The 16,735-nt window shown below is 37.4% G+C and overlaps 1 protein-coding gene across 2 annotated transcripts in view; it reads left to right on the top strand.

Moving 5' to 3' along the window:
• Nucleotides 1-16,735, top strand: part of RAB3C (RAB3C, member RAS oncogene family) — a 262,422-nt gene that overhangs the window by 121,286 nt on the left and 124,401 nt on the right. For both annotated transcript variants that reach the window (XM_074385739.1, XM_003925826.4), the window contains exon 3: nt 2,151-2,269. In XM_074385739.1, the coding sequence (XP_074241840.1) occupies nt 2,151-2,269 (119 nt within the window). The remainder of the gene's footprint in view (nt 1-2,150; nt 2,270-16,735) is intronic.

The raw sequence follows: 16,735 nt of genomic DNA, 5'->3' as shown, positions 1-16,735 counted from the left end.
CTGTTAAACCTTAGGGGTAGCTAGGATGCACTCTGCACCCAAAGGAGGCGTCTCTGGGATACGAGAGTCCAGACTGAAGTCAGAAAGAAGATAATATTTCTGTCCAAACTGGTAAGCATCTAAAGAGTACTAGGAAAGATAAGCCAGATGCCAGTCTCCAGGGAAAGGGGCAAAGAGAGAAACTGAAAAGTGTTTGTAAGTGATGTCCCAGGTCCTGAGGAGGGAATTTGAAGTAAGGAACAATTAAACTGTTATATGCTATCCCTTTTGCAAGTGTCAAACTTCTGTACTTGTAAGCTGCTATCTTTATCTTCTGTTAGCCTTGCTGTCCCACATTTCAGGAATAAAAGCTAGTACTTGCCATTTATTGACCAATTTTTGTGTGATGCTCTCTATGGGAAGAACTTTACATGAATTACTTCATAGAACCCTAACAAGCATGCTAAATGTTAGAGGGATTTGGTTTACAGAGGTTCAGTAACTTGTCCACATTCCTCAGCTATCTAATGGGAGAGAAGGACCTCAAATCCAGATCTATCTGACTGAAACACTCATACAAAGCAAGTATTTATATTCTCATCTTACAGTTGAATAAACTGAGATTGAATTACAAGCTTCTTAAAAGCAGGCACATTTTAATAAACTTCCTTTTTCTCCCCACACTGGCTTGTACTTAGTAGATAAATGCATATGGTGGAGCTAATATACTCCTCTGATCTTAAACTATAGTATAAGCTCAGATTTTAAATATGTCTGATCTTTCTTTTTATTTTATTTTCTGCAGTTAGATGCTGATAATGAAAGTAAACAAATATAGAAGGTACTTTGAGCTGGTTCTTTACCAAAAAAATTTTTTTCCAGAATATTGCAGAGCTGCTATATAAATATCATTAGGACATAATAAGTGGTTTAAAAGAGGTAGCAACTTATCCTAGATCACAAAGAAAAGAACAGAAACAAAAAAATGGAAAAAAAAACCATCTGCATTTTAAAATCATCCTCCCACATTTTGATTCTATGTTATTACAATTTACATATATATTACCTTTCTCTTAACAGGTTGCTGTAACTATTGTTGTTTAGATAGATTTGTCTTTTGGTCTTTATACTAGAATTATGAGGAGATTGCCACCACAATTATAGAGTATTGTCAGTTTGTCTATGCACTTAATTTTTCTAGTGGGTTTATATTTCAAGTGTCTTCTATTTGCATATTAAGAGGTTTTTTTGCAGATCAAAGAACTCCCTTTAACAATTGTAGATGGGTCTGGTGGTGTTGAATTCCTTCAGCTTTTGTTTGTCTGGGAAAGACTTCATCTCTTTCATAGATAAAGGATATTTTTGCTGGATACAGTATTCTTGGATGACAAGTTTCTCTTTCAGCACTTGGAAAATAACAGTTCCACTCTCTTCTGGCCTTTATGGTTTTCAATGAGAAGTTGTCAGACAAATTGGAGTTCCTTTATATGTTATTTGCTTCTTTGTACTTGCTGCCTTTAGGATTCTCCATTTGTCCTTGACCTTTGAGAGTTTGACTATTATATGCCTTGGGGTAGTCTTATTTGGGTCAAATCTGTTTGATATTCCCTGACCTTGCTACACCTGGATATTTATCTATTTTTCAAGATTTGGAAAGTTTTCTCTTATTATTTCTTTTAATAAGCTTTCTATCACTTGTTTCTGATCAACTCTTTTGAACACTAATAATTTTTAGATTTCGTCTTTTGAAGTACAAACATAGAGTTTGGTAGAAGAAATAAGACATAGTGTTTGATAAATCTTTAGGGTGACTATAATTTATAGTAATTGATTGCATATTTTAAAGTGGATAGGAGAGAATAATTTGAATGTTTCTGCATAAAGAAAAGACAAATATTTAAAATTACATATTTCCTGATTACACTGATTAGATCTTTATAAAATATATAAATATATTAAATTATTATATGTACCCTGAAAATATCTACATCTATTATATATCAGTAAAAAAAAAGTTATTTTTAAAAATTAGCGGAAACAAGATGGAACAAGATAAACAGCTTTACACAGCAAGTACATTTTGGACTCTATTGTGACTTTTTTGGAATTATTAATCACTTCTGAAAAATGTATTGCCTTATTTCTGAGAGTTTTTTTTTTTTATTCTTTAGGACACAGCAGGCCAGGAAAGATACCGGACTATCACCACAGCCTATTATCGTGGAGCCATGGGCTTTATTTTAATGTATGACATTACAAATGAAGAATCCTTCAATGCAGTACAAGATTGGTAAGTTAGAGCAAATACTCCTGTTACTGATAATGATGATTCTCCAGTCAACTCTGTCCTTCTCCCCAAAGCAGTGACCATACCAGCATGTAATATATGTGTTTACATTATACTACAATCCTGCTTGTGCTTCATTTAAAAAAAAATGCTATTTATATACAGTACCATTATTTTGGGATTGATAAGAAATCATTTTGGTGATTTTTCTGCATTTTGTTCATTTCAGTGCTTTGCATTTTGTCATCATTTCTTCCATGGAAACTAGTGCATTGCTTTTGATTTTTTTAAATATAAATAATGAAGGGGTTGAAAGTTTACTGATCTAAAATAGGGATCTAGAAACTATGACTCATGGGCCAAATCTGGCCCATGGCTTGTTTAGTAAATCAACTTTTGTTGGAATATACCCACCTCATTACTGTCTTTGACAGCCTTAACACCACCACGGCAGAGTTAAGTAGTTGCAACAGAAACCATACAGCCAATAAAGCCTAAAATATTTTCAATTTGGCCATTTATGAAAAAGTTTGTGGGCCCCTAACCAGAAGATTTGTTAAACAGGTTGTTCAAACTGAAAAATTTTCAAAGAACTGAGTCAAAGGATAAGATAAAACCAAAACATTTTCTGACTTATAGCTGCATCAAACTATCTGAAAATATTTCTGACCCTGATGGGTGTTTACAGTGGGGATTTATTTCGGTAGCTACAATATCCTTCATTCTGTCCCACCAACACCTTGAGAGGAGACACTGAAAAGCCAAGGAGAATGGTCATGCACTCAAGCAGAGGGCTAAAAAGGGCAGTTTTTCTGTGGAAAGAGCAAGAATCTAGGTGGGGCTTTGTGTGATACTAGGAGGGAAATGAAACTCCCACTAGTGGTGACCAGGACTGACTGACGAAATGCCACACTTTAGCTGTACATGTAATCACAGATTATCTTATGTAAGGAAAACTTTGACAATACATAGGCAAAACAAACAGCATTCTTTGTGTTCTATAATAATACTATCCAAAATGATTTTTGCATATATATCAGTTCAGTGAGGGTCAGATGCTATTGAAAATATTTCAATTTGCTTTTGTTTTTTTTCCTTTCAATTTTAATTGTTCATCTAGGAAGACTTCTTATTTACACACACACACACACACACAGTTACAGTGCAAGAAGTAATACTATTGATGATAGCAACTCAAAAGAAAAATACAGGATTATTAACTAAAAAAGACAAGTTTCAGATGTATATGAAAAAATAATTATCTTCCACTGAGGGATACAGAAGAAAGTTTAAGTAACAATTCTTTTTAGCAAACTGAATATTGTAAAAATGCCAGTTTTTCCTCAAATTATAAATTCAAGGCATCTCAAATAAATACAGCAGATTTTGTTCAAAATGGAATGAAATAGAAAAATCCAGAGATAGGCACAAATCTATATGGGGATATAGTTTATGATAAAAGTAACATTCAAGTTAGTGACAAAAAGCTTGGTTCAGTTAAGAGTATCATGACATCTAGTTAATTGCCACACATCGTCTGACACACAAATTGCTATGTAATATGGTAATTTTAAGCTTGACTACTTCCTATCTGAAAATACTGACTTCCAGCACTACCAGGCCAGAAGGGCTATTGTAAGTTTTCCAGCAAGACGAGATCTTAAAAACATGGAAGACTTCTGTCCAAAAGTCCTGACTCATCAATGCCTGCTGAATTAATTAAAACTTCCTCAGCCTGACTTTCAGACATACCACATAATAGTGTCACTATATCTTCATGGTTTTCTCTCTTACTATTCTAGAAGCAAACTAAACCATTCATTGTTCCTGGAGCCCAGCTTAAATTTTCCAACATTTGTGCTTCTTCTATTTTTTTTTTTTCTCTGCTTTGCATGTCTCTTGCCTCAGTCTGCTACTCCACCTGCCCCAAGGCATCTAGATTTGTCAAAAACCAATAAAAGTTCCTTCTAGGAGCAAACCCTTATATATTCTTTTTTTTTCATCCAAAATTATATGACCAGTTGATTTATTAGGGTTTTTTATTCATTCAACAAGCACTTATGAGTACCTACTCTTTTAACAACCAGTCTGTCAGACATAGCGTTTAGTACCTATGCCAGCATTTACTATCTCAGTTAATAGATCCATCATCACCCAGTTATCTGATGCAGAAATATGAGCACAGTATTTTATTTATTCCTCTTCTACAAACAGAGTCTCATTGACCACCAAATACAATCATTTTGACTTTCTAAATGCTTCTTCAATCTATTGCTCCTTTTTCTTCCTATTGCCAATGTCTTAATACAAACCATTCATTTAGTAGTCTTTTATCTTGTCTCCTTATCTTCAGATTCCGCGCTCTCCAGGTCATCCATCGTATTGCCATCAGGGCTGTATAAGTGAATGTTAGCACATCTCAGGCCTTAAAAATAAAACTCCCAGTAATGCCTTATTATGTACAGTAGTGATTCTGGGAGCACATAGTAATCACCTGCAGAGTTTTGACAACATGTACAAGCCCAGGCTCTACTCTGAATCTACTAAATCAAATCCCCCATGAGATATAAGGGCATATGAATTTTTCAAAGCTCCACAAGTGATTCTGAAGTCCATTTCTGGTTAAGACCATTGATTTATAATGAAATCCAAACTCTCTAACATAGTGGACAGTGCAACCTCCAGATATCTGTTTCACTGACATCATCTCTTACCGTTTTCTTCCATTCACTCTATGTTTCATCTAAACAGAAATTTCCTGTTTACCTAAATTCCATCCTTTTACTACCATTATTTCTGTGCCTGAAATACTTTCTCTGTTATCTTTAAAAAGTCTATTTACTTTTCAAGGCTATCTCAAATGTTGATTATTTTACAAAGCTTTAAAAGACATCTCTGCCCCTTTTCCTACCCCTCTCACCTTTACTCACAGTGGACAATACTATCCACACCCTCATCTCTGCATTCACACTACCCTAGTACTTTCTGCAGATAACATAAGACCTAGCAGTCACTGCTATTGTTTCATTATATTTTCATTAATCAGTTTTCCCCACTGCAGAATATAATACAATATATGTGCTCTTTTATTCTTTCCCATTTCTTTATCCTGGTAAAATATATATAACATAAAATTTACTGTCTTAACCAGTTTTTCAATATACAGTTCAGTAGTATTAAATACATTCAACCATCCAGCTCCAGAATTCTTACCATCTTGCAAAACTTAGATGTAAATGGTAACTCCCTATCACTCTCTCCCTGTACTCCCTGGCAAACACCAACCTGCTTTCTGTCTCTATGATTTTAACTACTTTATGTATCTCATATAAGTGGAATCCTGCCATATTTGTCTTTTGGTGACCGGCTTATTTCACTTAACATACTGTCTTCAGGTTCATCCATATTGCAGCATGTGAGAATGTCCTCCCATTTTATAATATTTTATTATATGTATAATAACATATATATAACATGTTTTATATAAAATAAACATATAAACACACAGTATGTTATACAACAGATGACATATATTGTGTGTATGTGTATATATGCACAATAAAATATATTTTATATTTATATAGTTATATTTTATATATATATATATATATATATATGCTATATTAATACAATATATATTTGTATGGATGATCCAAAGTACTAAAGAGAATTATATCCTTACCTGATTTCCCAATAAAAAATATAGAAATTACTTCAAACTTACATAGTCAGAAATTAATAGTTCTATTCTTCCTCTCAACAATAGATTTAAGATTCTGTGTGTATTGCCACTATGGCACCAATTATATTTAGCTTTTTGTTTTTCTTATGTGTATACTTGTCTTAAGTTCCTACTACATTAGAAATTATTTGTAGGGAAAGACTGTCTTACTCATCTATATTTCCTGCTTAATATAGTAAGTAGCACAAAATAGATATTTTTTAAATTATTATTAATTGCAAAAGTAAAAAAAAATCAAAAATCTTAAGAAATCTTTAAGGAATAAGAACAGAATTATATAATAAGAGAAAAAAGCCCTTTGGGGAAAAACATTCCAGTGCAGCTGCTCACCTGCTTTACATGTACAGTATAATTGAACAGTAGTTGTGGGTGAGGAAGCTTGCTGATATTCAGTGATGGCCTTCTACAACAGGAAATAAGATATTCTGAAAGAAATAAGCACAAAGAAAACATTCTTTAAATTACTGATCTCCAAGTGCTGATTTTAAGGGTGTAAAAAATACAGAAAAATATATCTAGCAAAAAGCAACATTAATTAAAGCTGAGTTGCAGCTAAAGTTTCAGCTACTCTTCCAAACAAAATGCACTTTGATTATACAGAAAGAAAGCAATGCTTACTGTGATTTCAGCAAAATCCTAAAACTGTCTTACTATATACAAAGAGTTAAAGTTTCCTTTTAAAAAAATTTATTACACACAAATTCTAGTCTTAAAGGAGAAGGCAAGTGTATTAGTCTGTTCTCAAGCTGGTAAGAAAGACAGCCAAGACTGGGTAATTTATAAAGGAAAGAGGTTTATTTAACTCAGTTCCACATGGCTGGGGAGGCCTCACAGTCATGGCAGAAGGTGAAGGAAGAGCAAAAACACATCTTACATGGCAGCAGGCAAGACAGCATGTTCAGAGGAACTGCCCTTTGTAAAACCATCCAATCTCGTGAGACATATTCACTGTCATAAGAACAGCATGGGGAAAAAACCCACCCCATGATTCAATTACCTCCCACCAGGTCCCTCCCATGAAAGGGGGGAATTATTCCAATTCAAGGTGAGATTTGGGAGGAGACACAGCCAAATGATAGCAGCAAGCATGGAGATTTAGAGAAAGTAGCAGCAAGCTAACAGATTATTTTGAGAAAAGGGAAGCTATCTCTTTTTTGACAACACATTGGACTGTGCTTTGAATTTTCCAGTAGAATTTTATTTAAGGAGTTAAATTATCCCTTAAATCTGGTCAAATTCTCCAGTTCTGTCGAATTAAGACAAAATTAAGCTGACTGTGAGCCTATTTAGAAATTTATCTAGAATCTATAAATTTTCAAAAAGAATGAGAAACTCAACACAAAAAATGCATACACTGCAGTTAATAAAATGTTTGAGTAGAAAGTAACTCCCAAGAATCAGGATGATGGTTGTAGCTGTCATTCCCTTTGAACAGAGAAGAAAAAAGCTTTCTGTGCTAAAAGGTTATTGGGACATACGGCGCCTGGAAGCAAGAGTGAAAAGAAAAGGGAGCATCAGGGAAGAGAGAAACAAACATGGAGGGGGCTGGGACTTGCAAACTGATCTCCACTCAGTATCAAGTATAACTGACCACTGATCTCACAGGAACATCTTCCGAAGTGCCTTATGAATAATGCATCTCCAGACTGACTTTGGTAGAAGGAAGGAAAAATTGACCCATTAGCTCTTCTCATCTGTTTGTCCAATGTTCACTTCTAGGACTTTAATTCCTCCACCCTTCCCAGTTACACGTGCATGGGTGACTCATGGCTCAGCAGCAGCAGGAAAACTTCAGTGTGGGAGGCAAGGGGTCTGTGGCACTAGCCTGAGATGAGCTGCTTTGGGCTGTGACCATGTCATGCAACACAGGTGATAGTCCAGAAGAGCCCTTGCAGAAGTGGTTAGCAGAAGGAATGAACAAGTGGCCAAGAGCCCTTTAGACAAGTGAGTCCAGGAAGACCTGAGGGGTTCCATTAAAAAGTGTCTTATAGAGAATTTTAAAGCTTATGGAAATCCAAACGGGCAAATGGTTATTGTGCTTGAAATACAATTTGGTTATGAGATTGCTGAAAACCAAGGTAATAACCAAGACCAAAAAATATTTTTAATATATTTAATGTTTTATTTATTAAACATGATGTATTATATAGCTCTCATTATAGGAAAAGAGAAAACTATTAATCTTACAGGGCAATAAGAAACTTCAAAAAAGGTTTTGTTGAATTGGAATGGAAATGCTTTTTATTTGGGGCACATTGGGTTTATGTTAACAATAGCTTTTATAACTAGTACTAAAAAGACTGAGAGACTCCTTTTTTTTATGTCTTAAGATAGAATATGCGAGCACATTCAGTGAAGGCCTCTGTGAGTGCCGGGGCAAATATAATCCAAGCACGTAGAGCTCTTTTTGTCTCAAATGACCCAAGAACTGAATGGTAACCACCCAAGGGAATGAATGGTTTGCATGCTACCTAGACTATCTTCTCTAAAGGTCATTTTTCTACTTTATGCCGTTGATAGGAGCTGGATAGGCAGTTTGATACATAAAGTTATGATCTCTAAGGAATACCTCAGGTGCTTATACTCCATCTAATATTTTGGAAACCAGATGCTGACCTTATTAATATATTTGCTCAATTCTTTCCAGTTTCTGAACTTCTTTCAGTCCCTTGAACTTCTCATATCTCTGAGTCTCTCTTCCCCTGGGTTCTGCCTTTTATAACAAGTCATATTCCTCCAACCTTCATCCAGATAAAGCTAATTTATTCTCATCATTCAGATTTCAACTAGATTCTCATTTCTTCTGAGAAACTTTTCTTAATCCCAGAGTAGCTTAGTTGCTTATTCAGTGAACTCTAGAAACAGTGCTACCCAGTATATCTTACAACTTATTAAACTGCTTATTTGGTTATCCTTTTTCCTGCTGGATTCTAACTTTCTCAAAGATAAAGAATATGTTTGTCTTTCCCACTTTTACATCCCAGTGCCCACTCCAGTGCCTGGCACTTAGTGGCTGCTCAGTATTTATGGAATGAGTTAGTAAAACTAAACAGAAAATGCAGACCTAGTGAGGTTATCTTAATTAATGTTTTATAAAAATCACAGGGATGTTAGATGGCTATAAACAATCACACTGGAAGCTGCAACGAGGCTTACGATGTGCTTTACACTTGTCCATGTGGTAAAAATGTGCATAATCATGGTCCTCAAGTAGGCTAATTTGCCAGATACCTATTTTTTTTTAATTTGCAGTTTGTTAAGGAGAAAACTGCATAAAGCTATAGAGGCAAATGCAGCAGTCTAGTGGCTCCATGGTTTTCGGAAAATGAAGGCTACTTCTTTTTCAAAAACACATTATTCTGTTTATGGATCGCCTGCAGGTTTTGATTTAAGATATAAATTAATGAATGATTTATTAAAGAGATAGGTCCTAAATAGGCTTACGTAAATATATAGAAATACCACGTCACTGATGAAAGCTTCACGCCTTTCGAAGTGTTTCTCAAATGGCTTGTGACCAGAGAGTTTACTGGGTCTTAATTAGAAGGTGACCTCAAGTACATGGCCAGGCTCTTCCTAGGACTGTGACTCAGGGTCTGCATACGTTACAGTACATTCGAACTTGACTTTTCCCCATCCCCGATTTTTACATCTTTTTCTTCTAAGTATGGCATGGCCACAGGCTGCTGTGTTTCCTGTAGAGGAATACCATTGGCTCATCTCCCCTTCTCTTATTTATTTACATTCTGCTTTTTATTATACAATGAAGAACTTTAAATATAGAGGTTTTTTAAAAGCAGGAAATCTGGTAGCAGATTGATATTTTAAAAAAAACAGAGGCCGAGGATGAAAGTCTAACACTATCTTCCCACTAGTTTTAAATAATTCATTTCTGTGACGTTCAGGGTACCGCTGCAGATGTGCTGAAACTAGAATGAAATTTCACCTTCAAATGTTCTCTTCTGCAATTTTTAAATTTTTCTTTCCCCTCCAAAACTACATAGTGGTCTTAAATTAAGGTGACTTCATGCTGTATATGAACGTTAGCCTTCTAATAACAACTAAGATGAGAGGAGCAATTGCCAAGCCTCTGTTCAGAGCTTTCTCATCTGGCTCAAGGCTGCTATCAACTAAAAGGTTAGTTCTGTGTCACAGCTCAGAGGGGCCAGTGGTAGGATGAGAGCACAGAATTCTGCTCCCCAGACTCTCACCACCACCCCACAATGGACCTCAAGGAGTCTCTTCTTTCTCCCTGGTGCTGATGATACATTTCTTATTGCTGGTTGGACCCAACCATAAAACATTATTTTTGTACAGATAACCCAACTTAAACTCAAGTTTATATTTAGAAGATAGAGGGCTCCTAATCCTCAGCCCCTTCAAAAACAAAAACGCAAAACACCCTGTTCTCTCCATTGTCTTTGTATCTCAGTAAATGACATCTCCATCTTTCTGGCTTATTAGGCTAAAATCTTTGGAGTTAATTTTAACTCCTCATTTTTTCAGACCACACACCCGGTCCTTAAAAAAAATGCTGTTATATCTGGGGTCTGATTTCAAAACACAGTCTATTTCCATTATTCATAGCAGTTATGCCCTGTAAAGTTGCCACGGATACTGAGTTAGCATATACTGGGTTCTTGCCCCAGAAGGGAATCACAGGGTTGTGTTCCTGCAAGCCTCCATCACATTTCACCAACTAATTAATACATAACTATGTTTTTTCTGAGTTTCTACTGAAATATACCTTATTTAATATATATAGTTGATTCATTAACATTGAACTCAGGACCAACTGTTCTCTTACTCATGCCTGAAAAGTGCTTGTCTATTCCTGTTTTTTCTACGTGAGGCCCATCACGGATTTCTTGTGCTCAGGAACAGCAGATAGCACTTCAACACTCTACCCGAGAGCCATTTAAAACAGCAAAGCCACCTGCAATGAACACAAAAACACGGAAAGCATGGTACTAAATACACTGTGCAAGGGCATTTGTTTACAGTGTGAGCAGGGTCTTGTTCAGCCTTAGCTGTGAACATGTGTGTCAGACAATTCAGATTTCTCACTGCTCAGAGCATGTCTGCAACTATCCATGAAAGCATCATGAGTGTTGATTTTGAGATTACAGATGAATTTTAGCAAGTCGGCGAATTTGCAAATTTGGAATTTGTGCGTAAAGAGGACAAACTGTAGAATTATAATTCCCACCATTTTTCACCGCATCTACCGCATATTAGTTTGCTAGGGTCGCTGTAGCAAAATACCACAAACTGGGTAGATTCAGCTGCAGAAATATATTATCTCACAGTTCTGAGGGCTAGAAGTCCCCGAAGTGTCCACAAGATGGATTCTTTCTGAGGGCTCTGAAAGAAAATCTGTTCTGGGACTCTCTTCTAGCTTCTAGTAGTCTCCAGCAGTCCTTGGTGCATAGAGTACTTTCTCCTTTTGTCTTTGGGGCAGGCTAAGTAAGATTCGTAGGCCATATTGACTGGCCCCCTTGGGAAGCCCGGTGGGTCCCTTTCTCAGCAGGCTCCACACCTCTTGCACCCTCGTGTGTCAGCACCTAACTCTTTTGCAAGGTAAGCAGTTCTAGAGGATCCCAGCAGACTGCTAGATGGTTATATATCCCTAACACCCGGTGTAGCCCGGCAAAGAGAACAGAAGCCCCTTATTCTTGATGTAGCTTTCCCAATCTCCAGCCAATTGGCACCGAAAGCCCGGGAAACTATTAGCTACAAATTCCTGCCTTGTGGGCGCCAGGGGCTTCTCTGGGGTCCTGCATGTGCACCTAGGCTCTTCATCAACAATTTTGGAAATGTCATGTTTCTATAGGAATTTACCGTTTTAACTAAGTTTTCGAATGTGTTAGCGTGCAGCCCTTTGTAATCTGCACCCTGTCCCTCCCACTTTCCCCTGGCTCCTGCAGCCCTGCACCATTCCTAACCGCATCCTTAACAGCAGGCAGGGCCCGGAGTCTAGGCGTCATCTTGCTGCCTTCCTGTCTAGTCTCCAGGTTTAGCTCATAGTAACCCTTCACTCATTTTCATAGTAAAAAGCACACCCTTAGGTGGAGATTTTATATGCAAATGATATGTGTGATATCTGTTCCAGCATGTAGATACTGAGCGCATTCTCCAACTGCAGATCCTCCTTTGCATACTTGACCTCACCAGTATTTTATGAACATGTACATACAGCTCCTGTAAAAGGAATTCCTCTTAACGCACTAGCTGCTGCCTCTCCCTCTGAGCAGCCTGCTTTGCCTCTCAGAGCGTATTATTTGGCTCTGCAATAAACCTCTTCACCTACTCTTACTTTGGACTCACTCTCAACTTCTTTTGCGTGGCGAAGTCAAGGACCTGAACCAGCCCAGCCCACCAAAAACATCTTCACATTATCTTTTCTCCATATAAGTCTCTCTCTCTGTCCAAATTTCTTCTTTTTATAAGAACATAGTCAGATTGGATTGGGGCCTTCCGTAATAACCTCATCTTAACTTCATCTGCAAAGACTCTATTTCCAAATAAGGTCCACGTCCACATGTCCTGTGGTTATAACATCAACGTCTTTTGGGTGGACACAACTCAACCCACAATACGCTGCTGCCACCTGGTTATGCCACCATCATCTCATCTGTGTTGTTGGAACACCCTAATTGGTCTTCCTGCATTTTAACTACTGTCCCCAGAATCTTCTCAGGACAGCAGCTGGAGTGAGCTTTTAAAACTAAATCAGATCTTGTCACCCCTCTGCTCCAAAACTTCACGGCACGCCACCTCCCTTGGATTAATGCCAAACCCGTTACAGTAGCCTGGGAGACCCCGTCCGATTTGCCACTGCTTCTCTAAGTCAACACTGCTGCTTTCCCTCTCTACGTGCCAGTCTAGCTACACCAGCTTCTTTGCTAGCCCTGGAACATTCAAGACATTCCTGTATCTAAGAACATTTGCATCTGCCAGCCTGCTGCCTGGAAGTTTTTTCCCCTAGATACCCTTATGGTAGTCCCCATACCTCCTTCACTTCTTCACCGTCATGTCACCTTCTCAGGGAGCCTTCTCTTCCTCCCTCACCCTGTATCATATTACACCCCTCTGCAGTCCTTTCCATTCCCTTTCTCTGTTTTATGTCTTTTTCATAGCATTTATCACCCTATGAAATATATATATATATATATATATATATATATATATATATATATAAAATTTACTTATTTAGTGTGTTTATTGGCTGTCTACCTAAGAAGAATGCAAGCTTCTTGGGACAGGGATCTCTGCAGATCTCTTCTATGCAGTATCATATCCTCTGTGCCTAGAACAGTCTCTGGCAGGTACTAGGTATTTCGTAAATATTGGTTTAATGAATGACTATATGAATGACAGAATGACAATTATATAAGTCTGGATCTTATTCACTTTGTAGCTCCATGGTCCAGCACAGGCCCAGGCACATATCAATGATACGTTTTCTACAACAAAGAAAATGACTGAAAGCTGGAATAGTATCCGATCATTATGACGAAAACAAACCAATGTGCTCAATTTAGATCACATATGGAGGCACTGCCTGTTTTACCAAAGCTTTGCTTATATAAATAAGACTCCTTCCCGGTAAGATGGAGAGAAGATGTGGGTAGGACTGATAAAGAGAAAAGGAAAAAATGTGTCTTATCTTACATAGTGAGCAATGTGTCTTAAGGTTACCTGATGAGTTACTGCGGCACGTTCTTTCCCTAAAACAGCATTTTATTTTTTGGGTGGGGCTGTATTTACAGATAACTTAGTGCTAATGAAGCACAGCACAAATGTCAGGCATCTGAAAAGAACCAAAGATGCCATGCCATCTAATGGGAAATGTCTGCTCATTTTCATGGCCTCTGTTTAAAGTTTCTCTTACTGTTTTGGTTTCCAGTCGGGGTTTTCTTGTTTTTTTGTTTTTTTTGTTTTTTTTTCCCCACTCACACCTTCATTTACTGCACTTGATTCTGGCTTGTCTCAATGAATTCCCCAGGCTGAACAGTGAGAGAGAAATTAGCTCGATAAACAATGAAGATATGTGAACAAAGAAAAAAGTAAAGCCTTGAATGAAATATGTCTTAGTTAAGCATTTCAGTAAGTTTCTGTCCAGACCAAACAGACAAAGCTGGGCTTAGAGTCTGGTTTCAGAAAAGTGTGTGTGTGTGTGTGTGTGTGTGTGTGTGTGTGTGTGTTTGTGTGTGTGTGTGTGTATGTGTGTGTGTCTCGGGAAATAGCAAATCACTTGAAGCACACGTTAGCAGTTAATGTGCTGATTATGTTTACAGAAGGAGCTAAGAGGGTAGAGAGAGCCATTTGTCCTCTATGACTTTGTGTTTTGGTCAGCTCAGCTGTACTTTGGCCTCACTGAACTTTGGAAGTGGTAATATTTTCATAAATATTTACACTCAAGGGAAGGGTAAAAGCTAAAGTATGGTAGATGCAGCCTTACCCAAGTCAGGCTATATAGGGAATTTAAAGATCAAATAAAAGACTTAGACTCTTGAATAAAAGGTATTATGTAAATATGATTGCTATTTGTACTGTTTCACTTGCACTCTGAAAATATACTCCCTCACAGCTCTTAATATGCAGTTTTGTGTTACAAGATTTACTGCAAATAACAGCATTTTCTAACATTTTTCTCCGTCTCCCTCTATTGCAATATACATGCCCTCTTTTCTTTGAAATTAGCTACTTGCCTTTGAGGGTAGATTTGTCTTAAAAGGACATTAATTATACCTGTCACATAACTCCTCAGAAGAAGTTGTGATAAGAACCTATTATCCAGTCCTGGGTATTCAGCTGGTCTTGGGTTGGCATTATCAGTGACTGCTTTAAAGTAAATATTGTTGATTATTCTGTTTAGAAAACAGAGTTCTGGGCTTTAAAAAACAGTTAACACTTGTGACCTACTTGAACATTACAAATGATGTCAGAACCATCATAAATATATTCTCCATCAAGTCTGCTTTCTAACCTCAGCCAATGTGTTCTGTACCTCATTATACATATTATTCACCCTCATTTTCTATTTGCCCAGTTGGCAAGAAATATGTACTGAGCCACTGCATTGTAAATGAGTAGAAAGGCCAGATCTTCTGAGTCTAAAATGATACAACTCGAGTCTACTCTTTATGTATTTTCAAGTCTTTGATATTGTTTGCAAATACAGGATTCTCTTCTATAGCTGGAGAATTCTGGAGTCCTTATCTAGAATTAATCTTAGCAGTTCAGTTAATTAAGATAATTGTCTGAATTATCAGTTGTGAATCAACCTCTACTATTTATCTCTTTCTTAAACAAAAAAGAGACAGCGAAGGAAACTACTGAAAGAAAAAAATTAGAAAAGTAGCACAACATTAGACATGGAAGTCACAAGAGAAGACAGGTCGTGGCATATCATGTCTGATTCCGTTCGAGTTAGACAGAGCCCATGTTAAATATTCTCACATACTGTTCCCTTTCTTGATAATCAATTTTCAAAGCATGAATAAAAATTATAGTGTAAGTAAAACAAACTTAAAAGCACCCCAACCATATGTCACAGTGTGCATAGCCTCGATCTCATGGTCTCTACTTACAGAATAACACTTGGTTCACATTTAAAGCCTATTGTATCCTAAACCTAATTTTTATTTATAAACACCAAATGATTCTTTTTTATAGTTTTCTTCTCCACAGCATATTAAAAGTAATCATTAGTGAATGGTAGGAGAGGAGAGAGATGTCACAAGGCCAGAATGTATTTTTACTTGGTTTCCAAAATTTGTTTTAACCAAATGCCCTTAGTAATTAAGACTTTTTTGGGCTTTAGGGCCCTTTGCCCTTGATCTTTCTTGCCTCCTAGTTTAGGGAGCATCTCACACTTGTTAGTACCTGGTTTTTGGGTCAGTCATGCCTCCTCTAGATCAGGTGCCAGGCCAAGCAGGTGCCATGTGTGGGCATGGGAGAGTACAAAGCAGGTCAGGAGCTCAGAGTCAGCCACTACAAGATTTTTGCTAAGTTTTGGGCTGTTGGCAGCATCCTGGCCCTCATGCCTGGGCCTGAATGAGGCTCTTTCTTAAGTGTTTTTACAAGTTTGTGTTTTATTTATGGAGTGACTTATCCCTTCCATTCAGAGCAGCCCCACCCAGCCATCCCTGCAGCCGCTGGGCTCCTACCTCTTAAAAGCAGAGCCACCTGGTTGGTCTCCACCCTGTATTAGGAGCCCAGCCACCATGCTCACAGGTATTTTTCCTCATAAAGTTCATACCCAGTTATTTATATGAATCTTGGTTATGTCAACTTGTTCATATTGCCTATTTTGATTATAAAATAAAACATCTTGGCTGGGCACAGTGGCTCACACCTATAATCCCATTACTTTGGGAGGCCAACGGGGTTGGATCATCATGGAGATGGAGACCATCCTGGCCAACATGGTGAAACTCCGTCTCTACCACAAAATACAAAAATTAGCTGGGTCTGGTGGCACATGCCTACAGTCCTAGCTACTCAGGAGGCTGAGGCAAGAGAATCACTTGATCCCGGGTGGTAGAGGTTGCAGTGAGCTGAGATAGCACCACTGCACTCCAGCCTGGGTGACAGAGTGAGACTGTGTCTCAAAATATATATATATATATATATATACCTTAACAGAAAAAAACTCATCAAATATATGCCTATTCAAAGTTAAGCAAACTCAAGATTAAGGACACACTTCTTCACAAGAC

The sequence above is a fragment of the Saimiri boliviensis genome, chromosome 1, assembly GCF_048565385.1.
Source record: "Saimiri boliviensis isolate mSaiBol1 chromosome 1, mSaiBol1.pri, whole genome shotgun sequence".
In the NCBI taxonomy this organism is placed as follows: Eukaryota; Metazoa; Chordata; class Mammalia; order Primates; family Cebidae; genus Saimiri; species Saimiri boliviensis.
The sequence above is the reverse complement of the archived record's forward strand: the minus strand, read 5'-3'. Positions and strand labels throughout refer to the sequence as shown.